The 17,222-nt window shown below is 35.5% G+C and overlaps 1 protein-coding gene across 3 annotated transcripts in view; it reads left to right on the top strand.

Annotated features, from left to right (window-relative positions):
• Positions 1-12,060: 12,060 nt before the first annotated feature.
• LOC108970880 (putative serine/threonine-protein kinase YPL150W) overlaps positions 12,061-17,222 on the top strand; it is a 21,861-nt gene continuing 16,699 nt past the window's right edge. For all 3 annotated transcript variants that reach the window (XM_018936565.1, XM_018936564.1, XM_018936566.1), the window contains exons 1-3: positions 12,061-12,167; positions 16,086-16,243; positions 16,590-16,855. In XM_018936565.1, the coding sequence (XP_018792110.1) occupies positions 16,126-16,243; positions 16,590-16,855 (384 nt within the window). In that variant the 5' untranslated portion in view covers positions 12,061-12,167; positions 16,086-16,125. The remainder of the gene's footprint in view (positions 12,168-16,085; positions 16,244-16,589; positions 16,856-17,222) is intronic.

The following is a 17,222-nucleotide window of genomic DNA, read 5'->3' as shown; positions in this document are numbered from 1 at the left end:
CCAGAGGATACTTGGTCAAGGCCCAGAACTCGTGAGCTGCTTGAGTCATATGTAAAAGAATCGTTTCTGGCCACTCCCAAGTGAATGGCGATCAGAGAACTTTCCTCACTTGCGTGAACTTCTATATAGTATATATGTAACATACAATAAAATAACTGAAATTAATTTTGAATTGCAGGAAATACGTTTTTTTATCCAGAGTATTTAAGCTTTTTTAATTCCAATTAATTTAAGTTTTTTCTTTATATCGCCTATTTTTTTATATTTTCTTCCTTCTTTCTTTTTTCTTTCATTTTATATAGCGCCAATTTTTCTTTTCTTAATTCGAGAATTTTTCTGTTATATCTTGAAATTTCATTGGACACCGAATTAATATTTTTCATTAAAATTTGGCGCTCTTCTACTCTGTTTGTGGGTGCCTGCCTAGACGTAATGCTAACGTTTCCAATTTCTTCCACCTGAACCTCGACATCTTCCAGATGTGTGCTGATTTCTTCCTCTAAATATGCTGGTGCAGGTGCAGTGCTTCCAAATGCGGTTCCGGTGGGATTCACTGTCTGCTGCAAGCTGAGCAACTCGTCCACGGCCTGCTCCAAAGACGTTAAGCTGCGTTGGGTGTAACGTCCTCCACCTGTGGCTGCAATCTCTTTCCGATTTTCTGAAATTTTTGCTTTTTAATTTCAATTTGCAGTCAAACCAAACCATTAATACAGATATGTACATACATACAATATATAATCAAAATTATTTATTCTTACCTTATTCCATTCGCTGCCACTCAGTATTGGAGGGCCGATATTGTTTAATTCAACTTCATCCCATTTATTTTGTGGAGCCAAACGTCGCCAGTTTCCAGTAACTTCACCATTACCTCAAATCGCTTTTGAGTAGTTCGTTTTATTCTAAAAATAATTAAATTTGTAATGAATTAAATATAGTAAATAAATTTTCAAAATTTTAAGAACGTTTTCGAATCGAATAAACGTTCACCAAATGTTGACAATTGAGGCGAAACGAATTTTATCAATTCGCAAGTGGCAATACAAAATATTAATTTTCGCTAGTTCTTTCGCCACTTCATGGCGAATTTACTGTGCTCTTGCCGATCGCATTTCGAAATAGCGAAATTCGCCTAAAATTTCATTCGCTTCGCTGGTGACAATACCAACCCAAGTATCCTCTGGGTAGCCTAAGAACATCCGTTTGAAGGAGAACTAAAGTGAGAAGGCGCAACATCCCCTCCGCAGGGTTATGCGCTGGGTTTGGGACCCGGCACGTAAAAAACGCACTCAATCAACACGGATAACAAGCCAGGGATGAGGGACCCCGCTTTTGATGACGACCATGCAAATGAACGATTTGAGGGCATACACCTGGAATGTCCGGTTCCTTAATTGGGACCTGCCTGAATTGGATTTCCAGACTGGTTGACTGGTTGTTGGTGGTGTTTATACTGGTTCCGAGATAGACGAAATTATCTACGACTTTAAAGGTATGACTGTCAACAGTGACGTGAGAGCCAAGTCGCAAGTGCGTCGACTGTTTGTTTGATGCCATGAGATATTTCGTCTTGCCATCGTTCACTGCCAGACCCATTTGATTTGCTTTCTTGTCCAGTCTCTTATAACAGATTGTATCTGCTCGCTTAAGTTCTGCAGCTCGAATTATTTTCTCCATCAGCAGATTGGAGAAGTCGCATAATAGGGAGTCGCCTTGTCTTAAATCTCGTTTGGTATCGAACGGTTCGGAGAGGTCTTTCCTGAACGTGACGGAGCTATTGGTGTTGCTCAACGTCAGTTTACACTGCCATATTAGTTTTGCCAGGATACCAAATTCAGACATCGCGTTGTCGAAAGCATCTTTGAAATCGACGAAGAGTTGTTGTGAGTCGATTCTCCTTTCACGGGTCTTTTCCAAAATTTGGCGCATGGTGAATATCTGGTCGGTTGTTGATTTGCCAGGTATAAAGCCACACTGATAAGGTTCAATCAGTTTGTTGGCGGTGGACATTAATCTTTCACACAATACGCTCGATAGAACCTTATACGCGATGTTCATGAGGCTTATCTCACGGTAGTTGGTTTGCGCAGATTGTGGGGTCTCCCTTTTTGTTGATTAGGCAGAGCACACTTAAATTAAATATTTTACAAAGAAGCTGATGGATGCATGCGTGGCGTTGTATTTTTACTGCCATTCAGCAGGCTGGAGAACTGTTCGCTCCATAATTTTAGTATGCTCTAGGCATCGGTCACTAGATCACCTATGGGGGTTCTCCAAGAGTATGCTCCGGTCTTGAAACCTTCTGTAAGCCGCCGCATTTTTTCGTAGAATTTTCGAGCATTACGGCTGTCAGCCAGCTTGTCATGTACTTCATACTCACGCATTTCGGCCTCTTTTTTTTCTGTCTGGAAATGCGTCTCGCTTCCTCTTCAACTCTCGGTATCTACCCCATCCCGCACGTGTTGTGATCGATTGTAATGGTGCGAAGAAGGCCGTCTGTTTTCTCCCGCTGCAACACGGCCCTCCTCGTCGTACCAACTTTTCTTTTGCATTTTCCGAAAACAAATGGTTTCGGTTGCAGCTGTGTTTTTGACGAGTGCAGAGTGCAAGTCGAGTACAAAATCGTTCGGCTGTCTGTTATGATTGCAGCTTCTTGATGTCGAACCTTCTTTTTGTTTGTTGGCGTGCATTTTATGCTGCACAGAGGCGGGTGCGAATCTTGGCTGCACCAAGATAGTGGTCCGAATCGATGTTAGGACCTCGGAGCTCACGCGCATCTAAAGCAGTAGAGCCGTGTCTTCCGCCACAACATGATCGATCTAGTTGGTGGTTTTTCTATCCGGAGACAGCCAGGTGACTTGCTGAATTTTTTTATGCTGGAATATAGTACTACATATAACAATATTTCGGGCCCTGGCGAAGTCGATCAGCCTCAAACGGTATTTTTAAAAATACATTCTAAGCAGCATATCGAGAAATATCAGAAGATTTAAATGTAACAATAAAGAAAAAATTGAACACTACTCTAGATAAAACCACCTTATACCAATGCGAGGATTCTAAAGTCAATATATTGACTTTCGTAAGTGGCACTGTACCATTAGTCCGAGGGACGGCATTACCAGAAAGGTTAACTTGACGAAGAAGTTCAAGGTTAGTCTTGGCAGCAAGAATGAGTGGAACAATTCCACTCTCGGGCTGCTGCTGAGGAATAGTACGGTCAAGTGGTACACTGACGACTCGAAAACGTCGGAGAGTATCGGTGCAGGAATCAAATGTTCACGCACTGAACTTTCCATAGTTTTCCGAGCATTTTCCAGGCAGAAGTTTTAGCCATAAGTCGGGGCATAGAAATAAACCTCCGAATCAAAGCGATCTCCTTCTACGTGATCAAATCGATACTGGTGCAGGAATAGCGGAACGTAGGGTCGGTAACGAACTGGCTGACGAGCTCGCATGTTCCGCAGCTTCCACCAATATGGTAGCACCTCAGCTTAGCGAAAACTAAGGAAGAAGCTATGCAGTATGCGATAGTACATTACCGAGGTGCAAAAACCAATAGTTGTCGGCCCACAATTCCGACCTCTTTTTACAAATAGCTTCGCGAAAACGACGCATAACATTCAAGGAGTATTCTTTCCTAGAATTCGGAGTGTATCATACCTCGATAATCGATGGAAACTGTCAACATAACCTTGATTTTTGGCCTGCCTTGGCGTGGTTTTTCTCGGCTTTGGTTCAGATTTTTCACGATATTCAGAACACTGCTCGTCTGTTTCCAGGTCGTAAGCACAGATCCAAGACTCATCGCCAGTAGTAAACCGTTTCATGACGTCCCGTAGTCGGAAAGCATTGTTCCCAGGACCTTATTCAAACGAACTTTCACTTTTCATAGGTCCAAATGATCTTTCAAGATAGTTTTCATTAATCTTTTTGATATTCCCACAATACCAGTAAGATGTCTGACTGTTATTCATCGATTCTTTATTTTATGGATGTGTTGATTATCAGTTGATGTTGATAGCCAAACTGGAAGTGGTACAACGTTAACGCGTTTTCGACCCTCTTTGAATAAATTGTATTTATCAAAAAGACATGTTCGCGACAAACAATTATCACCGAAGGCCTTTTTCAACATTCTGAACATTTCGGACCAAAAATTTTATTCCGCGCACAAAATTTCATAGAACTTCTTTCTTGAATAATTTCACTCATCGTAAAAATTGCCGAATGCACTTTATGTACTTCAAAAGACAAACGTATACAAAACACGAACGATTATTTTGTTATTGGAATTATGCTCACCAATTAGAAGCAATTTGTTTTAGGGAGAATCGAATTTCTGAAAGATCCTTTTGTTAATATACATATGGTACGTATAATCAAAAAAAATTATAAATTAACGTAAAAAACTACAATGTAATTATTTTTATTTATTTCTATTAACAAAAAAAAAATAATACTTGTAAAAGATAACAATCCAGTGCAATACATATCATGTTCTTTTTATACCTTCAACAGGGAGTATTAAGTTTGCCATGAAGCTTGAAACATTCAGAAAAAAAAACATCGGAAACTTTATAAAACACACATAAGTACATATATTATATATACTTGTATAAATGATCAGCGTGACAAGTTGAGTTGATGTATTTTTGCCTCTATGTCTGTAAAGAAGCTTCTCGCCGATATTGAACACTGCAGCATATACATATATATGGGCCATAAAACTGAACAAAATAAAAGTCTGGTATGAAAATTTTTGTGAAGGGCATATTGTACATATATACCTTAAATAAAAATTGATGAAACAAAGAAAACATTGTGATGCAGTTCAATTAAATTTACTAGTAAGCTAGCAAAATTATATATAATAGTGTTGTTAGTTGAAACAGAGGATTAATAAAATTTTATCCACACTATTATTATGGATTTAAAAATGATTGAAATGAAACCACTTTTTGCACTTGAACTGAAAAACATAGGACCAGTTAAACGTAACCCTGTGATAGTTGAGTGGCTATCCACACCAATGCAATCTCAGCAAGTAAGTAACTCCTAAGTTCAGATGCAACCGAACATTTATTCTCTAGCAACTTGCACAAATCAAAGCCAGAGGAATATCTTAAGGTGTAAAATGTCAACCAGGGGATCGGAATCCAAGCAATTTTATATATACATAATAGGGGTTTTTTTTAACTATTAATTTTTTTCAAACCCATCATGAGATTTCCTTGGAAATACCATACAAAAATTCTCTAAAAATTTTAGGCCTTAATATTAACATTAAGGACTAGACCAAGGCATGTAAACATTTTTCATTGAAATTACACGGGAATCGTGATTTTTTATCTTCTATAGCTCAGAGGCATTTTTTGGCATCCCTTTGACTTTAGACACATACGGGGCTCTAAACCTGATTTTTCCAGGATACTTTCATTTTTTGTATATATTAGGTTGTGATAAAAGTCTTGCGGTATTTTCGCTAGTTGGCGCTGAGAGCGCGTAGTTCTAATTTTATTCGTCGCATTGGGTCATGCTATACCTTTTTGGAAAGCTCATTTCACGCGCTAACCCGTGTTAATTGTCGTTTCTTTTAAGTCGTTCGTGAGTTATAGCGTCGCAAACATGGAGCAAAATAAAGGGAAAATACGTAATATTTTACAGTACTACTACGATAAAGGCAAAAATGCATTTCAAGCCGCCAATAAAATTTGTGCAGTTTATGGACCCGATACAGTTTCCATTTCCACCGCACACGATGGTTTCAGCGTTTTCGTTCTGGTGTAGAGGTGGTCGAAGATGCGCCACGCTCCGGAAGGTCTGTCGTCGAAAATTGCGATAAAATCGCTGAATTGGTCGAACCGTAGCACCGGTCAAGAGCTGGGCATAAGTCATCAAAAAAAATTTTATGAACAATTGAAAATTCAATAAAAAATACCACAAGACCTAATATCTCGTAAATAACAAGAGCTATGGAAAAAATGTACCTGACAAACCTGAAGGAAATTTTATTTGCTACAAAGAATCCGGGGTCATAACATCCATCATTAATACTTCTCGCGATATTTGGCTTTTTACGTAAGTCTTTATAGAATTTTCATAGATTTTATGTAATAAAAAGCTATGAAAATTCCATACAGCCTTACTTAAAAAGCTTCACGTTTACGGTATATAGGCAGTTTTGACGGAATTTGGGAAATTTTTGTTCATAAGGTGGCATACTTTAAAGGAATAATAAATTTTTATACCGTTATAATAATTACTTTTTGATTTATACACTGGAAAGTGAAGGAATCAAATGGAATTTAAAACTGTGTTACATGGGAATATGAGAGGAGTCTCACATACTAAATCCAGTCGAAATCTGTCTCTCTGTTCACAAAATATGGGATTTCACCAAAAAGTGAGCGGTGCCATCCACATCGTCCACTTTTTCATATATGTTTTAGGTGACACGCACAACCGTCAGGTGAACAAAACTATTATACTCTGTAGCAACAGGTGGCAAGAGTATAAAAATGTTACGTAAGAATTAAATACCCATCATTCGAAGAAATCGTTAATAAGTTACAATCAAGTTTCGAATCTTTGTGATTTATGTACGTTGAAGGTCATTAAATTATAAATATAAGGATATTACTTCGTCAGCTAAAATTTTATTCAAACCATCATGAGATCTTTGTTTGTGGTTTTATCTCAACCGAATAGGCTAAATTTTTAGCACAATTTGTAAAAAGTCTCAATTTGTAACAAGTTACTATTCACAACACAATCTCTAGTCTCAAATGTGTCACCTGATTTTCAGCAGGTCAGGAAACTAAAAGGAACTTTTGTTAGCCAATTTGAATATACTGACATATCACTTTCTATTCCTTATGAGGAAAAAGTGGTAAGACTTTTTAATTTGAATTTTGCGTAAAAAACTATTCGTCTAAGTATTATTTTCTATGCTAGTGTGACTGTCAGTGACTCTGTGCCAAATGTTATATAAAAATAATCATACGTGTTTTCTATACGTTTGTCTTTCTGAAGTACATAATGTGCATTTGGCGGTTTTCACGATGAGTGAAATTATTCAAGAAATAAGTTCTATTAAGTTTTGTGTGCGGAATCAAATTTTTGGTGGCGAAACGTTCAGAATGTTGGAAAAGGCCTTCGGTGATAATTGTTTGTCGCGAACAAGTATATTTTATTGGTACAACTATCAGCTATCAACATCAACCGATGATCCACACGTCAATAAAATACAGGAATTGGTCCTTGAAGATCAAGACTTCGAAAGGATCAGTGAAAACCATTTTGAAAACTTATTTGGGCGTAAGCAAAGTGAAAGCACGATAAGTTCCAGAATCACTAATTTTTTTCGAAAAACATCTGTGAAACAATGTTTACATTACAGTGGCGATGAGTCTCAGATCTGTGCTTATGGCCCGGAAAATCATGGCAAAGGTGACACGAAGCCGAATCAAGATTGTGTGTATAGTTTTCTTCGATTATCAATATGTGGTGCACTCCGATTTCTTCCAACTGACCAAATTGTCAACAAGGAATAATATTTGAGTGTTACCCGTTGATTGCGCAAAGCTATTCATAAAAAGAGGCCGGATTTATGGGCCGACAACTCTTGGTTTTTGAACCACCGTCCATACCGTCACTTACTGCATTGATTCTTCGTTGGTATTTTCAACGAATATCATGCTCCAACCACCGTTTTCGCCTGATTTAGATCCGTGTGACTTCTGCCTATTCAGCAAACTCAAAGGGTATTCATTTGAGGGGACGAATTAGATTTTGATGAAAAAATAAAAAAATTTAAAATTATGAACAAAGTTATCTATTTTTATGCTGATAGTAGTACTGTTCACATAATTTTATTAAAATATGAAAATTTGACCAACTTAATGGTTTAAAGTAGGAGGATGGACGGAAATCATTATATGGGGTATATGGGGGACAGAGAAAAAACTGGCTGATTGCATTAATTTCGACATTGCTGAGGTACACTGAAGAACTATTTTGAAGGAATTTTATTAATTATATAACTCACACAGTGGAACGCCATATTCGGCGTAAAACTGAAATAAGTTCTGCGTTTTAATTTCAATAAATACTCATTGTATATTCATCGTGTGTTATATTTAAATGTTTTGTGAAATGGCTCTAGTAAAGTCATTTAGTATTTTTACTTGGAAAGTTTTCCTGGAGTTTTCAAATTTGGCAATTTTATAGATTTTGGTATGCTCTTGCAAAATTTCAACTTTGCCACCTCGTATGTTTGCCGCTCGCGCCGCCATATAAAAAAAGCCCTCCGGCTCATTTTACAGGAAAACATATCCATACAAATTAAAAGTAGAGAAAATTTCCTACAATTTATGTTTCAAGCTTTTCTTTTCTAAAATCAATAGTTTCGACGTACGGGCACCGTAAACCATTCACACCAACGTGTAATATTTACTTAAATATTGTGATTTGTAAATTGTAAAAATTATATGAAGGTTAAATATTGTTCCATAGAATGAAAACCTAACTAACTACTAGTCTACCATGTCTAGCTAGTCTGTTATGTCTCCGCAGGTGTAAAGGAATGCGTCCCTTCTTTGTCAGGCCCCTTCTTTCCCTTCTGGTCCCAGTTGATATAGAAATATTTAGTCTGAGTCATCAGTATACGTTTATCATTTAACAGTTTCGTTTGCATTTACAGAGCCATGGCTTCTAATAAAGTAAACTGCTTTATGTGTGGTGATATACTGCAAGAAAGTGAAGTTAGTGAAGTGAAGGAAAAAGGATTGGAAACTTTTCGTCAGTCAAGTATAAAAATAAAAGACAATAAATACAAAAGATTTTCTTACGTACGAACTTGCTCCGATTCCGTTATCCCTTTTCAATGACGAGGGCAATTCGCAAATGTATCAAATCCACGATATATAATATAAGGCATTTGAACACCATTCTGGCGATATCAATTTTGAAAATACATCATCTATGGAGGATACTTATTACACCGAGTCGTTTGGCAACAGGGCGAATCATTTTCATCTATTTGCAATAAATACATTGCTTACGTTCGATCGCACTATACCTCCAATGCCATTATAGTGTTTGACGGATATCCAGAAGATGTAGCAGCCCGTAGTACCAAGTATGTAGAACGATCAAGACCATCACGAAAAACTGCTTCAGTAGACATACTTTTCGACAAAATAATGACGCCAACTGTATGCCAAAGTAAATTCCTGGGTAACGATGCAAACAAGAACCGCCTCATTGAAATGTTGAAGATAAAATTTGAAGCTGAATTCATCGGAATTCGATTTCGTTGTAGTTGTCGGTGAAGATATAGATCTTCTCTTTCTTTTGACAGCGCTATCAACGCATCCAAATATATACATCCTCAAACCAGGAAAAGGAAAAATTTCACGACAAATATACTCCATAAATAGTATAAAAGATAAAACAGCCTCAAAACATATTGAACTTTTACATGCCTTTAATGGTTGTGATCCCACAGCGGCATTATTTATCAAGGAGAAATGAATTTATTAAAGTACTCCAAAAAACTCAGATTTATCGAAGTATTTAAAAATCCAAACATTGCTAAAGTTGGAGAACGTTTCCATGTCGGATTATACAGCTACAGCGATGTGAAAAGTCGGAAAAGTGCATCTCTAAATAAATATAGATATGCATGCTTCACAGCATCACCATATAAAAGAAAATTCAATATGGCGTCGCTACCACCAACAGAAGCAGCAGCACGACAACATTCGTTTCAAACTTATCACCAGAAAAGACAAGAACGGGCTCATTCCTGTTCCTACATTCGATTCCCCTGCTCCGGAAAGCTTACTGAAACTTATTTCTTTCAAATGCAAGAAAGGTTGTCAAAAAGCTTGCGGATGCAGAAAAGCAGGACTAAAGTGCTCCGTTGTGTGCACGAACTGTGGTGGTTCTTGCGATAATTCGCCATTTCCGTCACAAGACGCCATTGAAGAAGAAGAAACGGACACTGCGGATATTCTCGAGAAATAAACCATGAAATCGAGAACGAAGAGGAGCACGATGAAACTGATGATCCTATCGTCGATGATGCTGAAGAAACTTCCGTCTTCGATAGTTCAATCGGTATTGAAGACGATGGAAACCCAACACCTATTCCGTCAAAAGGAATGAAGCGACGGAAATTGAACTAAATAAGTGAGTCCGATGTGGATTAACCTACTGGGGATACCACGATAAAAATAAAAATGCGCCGATTTCTCTATCTCATGGGGGTGTGGAAATGAGTATTTCTGCCAAAAAGTGTATTGAATTACAATTTACGGTGTTCGCACGTCCAAACTATTGATTTTAGGAAAGAAAAGATTATGAAATAATTGTAGGAGATCGCCTCTACTTTTAATTTGTGTAGATATGTTTTCCTGTAAAATGAGCCGGAAAGGGCTTTTTTTTCAATATGGCGGCGCGAGCGGCAAACATACGAGGTGGTAAAGTTGAAATTTTACAAGAGCATACCAAAATCTATAAAATTGCCAAATTTCAAAACTTATGGAAAACTTTCCAGGTAACCTCTATTTTTTCGACCAAATGACTGTACTACTCAGCGCGGAAAGCAAACAAATTTCGAAGAGCGGATAGAAATTGTGAAACTTCATTCTGAAGGGTTATAATTTCGCGAAAAAAAGCAGGGAAACCCCGATCCACAGTGCAGAATATTGTGACGTGATATATCGCGTATAGGAGTTTCGTATGGCCAACAAAAGTAGGCAAGACCAAGGAAAGAATATTGAAGGAAGTGAAATTGAATCCTTTTGTTAGCGCTCCAGAATTAAAACTTTTAATGAAAGACAGCTTGAAAAATCAGTGTGCGCAGAAACAATCCGTAATGTTTTACGTTCCAATGATTTTCATGGTCGAATTATGAGGAAAAAAACATTTATCAACGTAAGAAACAAAGCAAAGCTTCTAAAGTTTGCAAAATAATACTTATCAAAAGCAGAGAGTTTTAGGAAATGCCAATTTTTTGGTCGTAGGTCAATGTTGGAGAACATTTTCTTGTTCCTTAACCTTAGAATTCAGCAGGACGATATGGTATGATATGACGATAGCAAGGAGCTCCAGATTATCAGAAAAAATGTTCTTAAGAAGTATTAAATAAATTGGAACATCGATTTTTTCCTTTGTAAGTTACGTAAGTGTTTACCGCAACGAGATTTAGAGAGAGATTAGAGAAATACATATAAAAAGAAGCTCGCTCCGTTCGTCAGTGGTATATAAAATTTCTCTAGTATAAAAATGGGTTCAATCAGTCGATGGCTACATAATATTTTCGCTCCAAATTTTTTCTTTCATATCGAATATATCGCTTAATAATATATGTGAAATACATTTGTGGTGATGTTCCCGCCTTGGTTTCTGTGGATTTATATTTTCAATACATAAATTAATTATTTAGTGAAAAATCTACCAGGTTGTGTTGTAGGTGTTAAGTTTAAGTTTTTGAATCAAATTATTTAATCACAAGAATTAAATAGCACTCAAGTCCAATTTTTTTTAGTATATATTAGATATATTCGGAATATATAGTACATACATATATAGCTAATTTTTCAAATAGTAGCAAGCTAATTCGAATGTGGTGGCATTTCAGACCAATTTTATTGACAATTATAAATTTTTTACTAGTCGAAGTGAAGACCTTTAAAAAAATATGCTTTATTAAACAGATTATGGCAGGTGGGATTAATTCCTCATATTCTGAAATTAATACATATATTGTACTATATAATAATAACTTTTCGATTGTAAATATTTTCTATTATTACCACGAAACTTCCAATAATTTTTGATAAAATGTAAGTTTTTAATTGTCGGAGCTTAGTGAGACGTTTTAAAATATTATATTTGGTAAATTTGCGGAAGGTACTTTTGGCTAAGTGTAAAGTCACTGATATACACTTTGCGCATGGCAATAACATAGTATAAAAACTATTAAAATGAAAAAAAAAAAAAAGTTTTTGGCTGAGCTTAAGCTGTCAAATGGTTATTTTGCGTCAGACATAAGCATTACCAAACTTCGTTTTTATATTTCATTAAATTTAGCTAAGGTTTTTAATATAGGAAATAGCATACCGAAGAAAGATACAGAGACAATAACTGCGAGAAAGGTAATTTAACGGTAAATAATATTAAAAGTCACTTAATGTACGCCAGTGAAACTGTTTATGCTCATTTTGAAAAAAAGCCAACGCTTAAACGTAAGAATAATTGGATTTAAGTATCAACAATTTCGACCAATATTTTCATTCAAAAGCACGTTTAGCATAAATCACGGAGAATTGTTGGTTTGAATACCCACTTTTTTGAGCCAGAGAATGTAGTGCAATAGATGTATACACTTGCAAGCTATAATCCACTATTGATTTTTCAAACCACTGTGATAACTTTATCAGTTTACTAAATAAGGGACATGTATCATTGCGTGTACTTCAGTCAATGAATAGTATGAATGTTTATCTGAAATTTTTGGAATTTGCAAATTACATTTCATTTGCGAAAAAGAATGGAATTTAAAAATTATTATTGTCAATGTAATTCGCCATCGTAAATTAAGTAAATATGTTCTCATTTGTATATATGATAATGAAAACTAAATGTATATATGTATATAATATGTGTGACTAAACCTTTATTCAAACATGGAGTTTTTGTTCATATTAGTAGATTTTTATCTATACATAGATTTAAATATATAAATTTCCTTTTTAAAACTAAGCCTAACAAGTAAAGAAGAGTCAAGTTCGGGTATAACTGAACATTTTAAACTTTTTCAACTTGCAAGAATCGAAGTGGGGTCAAATTATTTTAGAATCTTAATATTATATGACAGATTGGCCGACAATTTCGACCTGGGGTCCATATATTCGGTATCTGGATGGTAAATCATTTCGGTCCGACGAGGGAAATTTTCGGTCATAAAGTGGCACACCACAAAACTGGTGGTCAAATTATACCCCGATACATTTCTTGATTTGTGTCCCGGAAACTGCAAGAATAAGATAGAATTTATATGAGAAGTAGGCGTAGTTGTAGTCCGATTTCGCCCATTTTTATACTATAACATTCCTGTTTGATAATATTACCTACCAAATGTAGTTGAAATCGATAGAGTAGGTCTGAGGTCTGGAGGTTTGAGGATTCTCCTAAATGTGGGCGGTGCCACGCCTACAATTTTGGATGTATAATTGTACGAGGTGTGTTCAAAAAATATCGCGAATTTTGAATTTCCGCGGGTTATGTATATTCGAATTTTTTATGGCGTTAGGTTACTACTTATGCCGACAAGCTCGGCCATTTTGAATGTTCATTTAATTGTTGACAGCTGCTTTGCTTGCATGTGGTTTGGATCGTCCTCGATTTTTACCTATTCAAAAAAATGGATCAAAGAACATGTATCAAATTTTGTGTGAAAAACGAAGTTAAGTGCGCGGATGCATTCCGAATGTTGACTGTGGCATACAGAGAAGCTACCTTGGATTGAAGAAACGTTTATCGGTGGCACAAAATGTTCTCAGAAGGCCGAATTGGTTTTTGCACCACGATAACGCCACTGCTCACACATCGTTGTTTGTGCGCGACTTTTTGGCCAAAAACAACACACTAATGATGCCGCAGCCACCGTATTCCCCAGATCTGGCCCCAGTGACTTTTTCTTGTTCTCTAAACTGAAGAGGCCCATGAAAGGACGACGTTACGCTTCTCTTGACGAGATAAAGACGGCATCGAACGAGGAGCTGAAGAAGATAAAAAAAATGATTTTTTGAAGTTTTTCGAAAATTGGAAAACCCGTTGGCACAAGTGTATAATATCTCATGGGGATTACTTTGAAGTGGGCAAAATAGATATTCATGAATAAATAAATAATTTTTGAAAAAACCCAAAATTCGCGATGCTTTTTGAACACACCTCGTATGTCTCTGACGTGCTTATTTTTTGATTTATTACGATTTTAGTACTTTTTAACAGAACGGTAGAAAATACTCATTTATTAAAACGTTTTAGCTCGCAGGTGCCATTTGCCTTATCTCCTGTGTCAAATTACAGTTCTATATCTTAATTTAGTGTAGAGTTATGGCGTTCATAATTTTTCGTTTAATGACGTTTTGTGGGCGTGGCAGTGTTCCAATTACACCTCCACGAACTCGTCCTCTTATTTTTGCCAAGAAGTTTCATTAGGATATCCCGATTTTGACATTGCTCAGATATACTCGAGAACATATTTTCAACGAGATTTTTGACATAAATCTTGTTAGAAAAACGAAAATCATTTTATGCAGTATATAGAATAATAGAAGTAGTACTGACCGAATTTTATCTATTTTTGAAAATACCATATTCTATGAAGGGTCCACTTACTAATAAAATGTTCTCTGGATTTTATTAGGCTACCTCATATATCATCACCAATTCAAATGGAGTAAAGTCAGCCGGAAATTCTGATATTAGTTATTGGGGGCTAGGCCAAGTTTTCGCCCAAACTTATACATTTTAGGTACAAAGATACACTGTTATGAGTTTTTCATTTTTATTAAAATAACTTACATATTGACCGCTATACATGTATATGAGGTATAAAGTCACCCGGAATATTGAAAATCTTTATATTAGATGTATAGTGGCTAAGGGAATTATTAACGTTATTCAACCCATTTTATAATGAAGAAAGGATTCTCTCCGAATTTCACAGATATATCTCACACATTGACCGATACTTTCGGTAAAAAGTCAACTATAGACATGTTTGGGTTATAAGGTGGCACACTTCAAAGGAGCTATTGGTGCAAAGATTTATACCGTTATATGAATTGGTATTTTTTTTGTGTACTGTAATATGAAAAAATTAAATAGAAATTAAATTTGTGTTATATGAGAAGTAGACTTGGTTGTTGTCCAAATTCGCTCATTCTCATTTATATGACCCTATATCTATCCAACCGGATTAGTTTTAGGTGATATAAACAATCGTAAGGTGAAAAACTCCGTTATACTCTGTAGCAACACATATGTTGCAAAAGTACAAAAAGGATTCCGGAATAATATTTTAAATCCCTCCTTAAACCTCAAAATTAGTGGCTCAGCCTACAACATACATACTATATACTATGTGTATTTTAAACTGTAAGTGGTTTGCAAATAGAAGGACGTAATATTTCCCAATAATAAAGCAAACATCAATCTCTTCTAAAGCACTTTTCCTCATAAAGAATTCTAAAACTACAAAGAATGGTATTTTGATGCAAAATACATTGTATTATACAACATACTTATTGATTAACGATTTTACTATTGCAGGACTTAGCAAATTATATTGATTTGGAAATTTTCCTATTTATTTTATAATATATAGTATATTATATATTTTTTGAAGCGGTTCTCTCTTTTATCGTGTTTTCTTTACTGAATGTATTTTTTCCTCAAATCTCAAAGCATTCTCTTAAATAAAATAAAAAACAAAAGACGTTAACTATGGACCGAACCGAAGCTCTAATACTCTTCACAAATACAAAAGATTCCTTATAAAATCATATTCCATGTCCACTTCACATATAATGGTTATGTTGAAAACTACTAAAATTGGAATAAGTCGTTAAATAAATGTCTCATAGACATGCAATTTTACACCTGTCATGGCTTCATAAGAGTTAATATCAAAATTGGACAATGGGGGTGGACTCTTTTTGAGTGAAACTACTTGACCGATTTCAATAAAATTTGGTATGTAGAATTATTTCGACATTCTCATTCTATACGAAATTTGCGAAATCTTTCGATAGTCATGCCTACTATTCATTAAACTGAATTGTAAAATCCATATGAAGTTCTTGGAATGAAAGCTTGCAAAAATAGTTTCTCTAAGGTATGCCATCTCACTATCATAAATGGTTGAATTGCACTATAACACTCAGCTCAATGGCTGACTTTTTTAGATCCAGATGTGTGATATTGTTGTCTTAAAATTATTATTGGTGAAACATTCTAACTAAATAAGTGATTGGTAAGATCTACTAATGCATACATTATTACAGGGTCGTCATGTATACGAAGCAGGATTTTAATTGATTAATCATGAGTAATAATGAACATAAAGAACAAGAAAATGAACCCACAACTTCTGTGGAAGCACCGAAGTCGACTAACTTGAAGCAAGCAATAAATGTTGAAAATAAAACAGACACCAAATATGGTAAGGAAATTATGCAACTCAATGTGTAAATACGTTTCTTTTTATGTTAATTGAAGTTAAATAATTTGTTTACCAACAGTTACCAAGTTAGTATGCAAAATTTTAACATTAACACTAAGCACTTCAAATAGAAACGGAATCTCCTAAAAATATCAAAGATAAATCTAATTTTTACAGTTTTACGTAGTATTAAAGTCAAAACTGGTTGTGATCATGAATGCTATTCTGCTAACCATAATTCGGTATAAACATAGTAGCTCCTACTGTGTGAATATACATTCTCGTATTTGGTGGTGCTATATACGATATTTACAGACTATATTCTTGTTAATGATTTATATTTCAGATAGGTCCGCTTCTAGAGAGGGCCCGACCAAAGCACTCTCGTCGAATTCGGACTCGTTGGAAATCACCAGTTCAGGACAGGCGAAGCTAGTTTCTGTTCTTGAAGATGGTGCCGTAGATTCAGTGAGTTTGAGTACATTGGCTTCAAAAGCAGCACTGAAACCGAGAGAACCGATAAGAGTTGGTTTTTATGATATTGAGAGAACCATTGGCAAAGGCAATTTTGCCGTTGTCAAACTTGCACGGCACAGAATAACTAAAAACGAGGTAAGGGAGACGGATTTCAACAGTGTTTTAATAATTTATAATTTTAGTATTAATATTAGAGTATTATAGGAATGTAAAGTCTTCGTTTAGATGAAAAAACAAAATGGTTTGTTGACCTCTTCCTCTATATATAATATATGTATTTATAATTCAAAATTAAGTTAGTCCCATCTTTATTCTAATGGAAGTTTTCCTATTAAAATTGAAAATAAATTGTAGGCAGGTATCAAAATTAATATAACCATAACGAGCAAATAAGGAGAGTTAAGTTTGTTTGTAGCCGAACATTTTACTCCCGCAATTTGTAAAATAATAAAACCTTATACTAAACAAGTAAGGAAGTCCTAAGTTCGGGTGCACTGGAACA

Source organism: Bactrocera latifrons, unplaced genomic scaffold (assembly GCF_001853355.1).
Source record: "Bactrocera latifrons isolate USDA-ARS-PBARC rearing strain unplaced genomic scaffold, ASM185335v1 scaffold_312, whole genome shotgun sequence".
In the NCBI taxonomy this organism is placed as follows: domain Eukaryota; kingdom Metazoa; phylum Arthropoda; class Insecta; order Diptera; family Tephritidae; genus Bactrocera; species Bactrocera latifrons.
The sequence above is the reverse complement of the archived record's forward strand: the minus strand, read 5'-3'. Positions and strand labels throughout refer to the sequence as shown.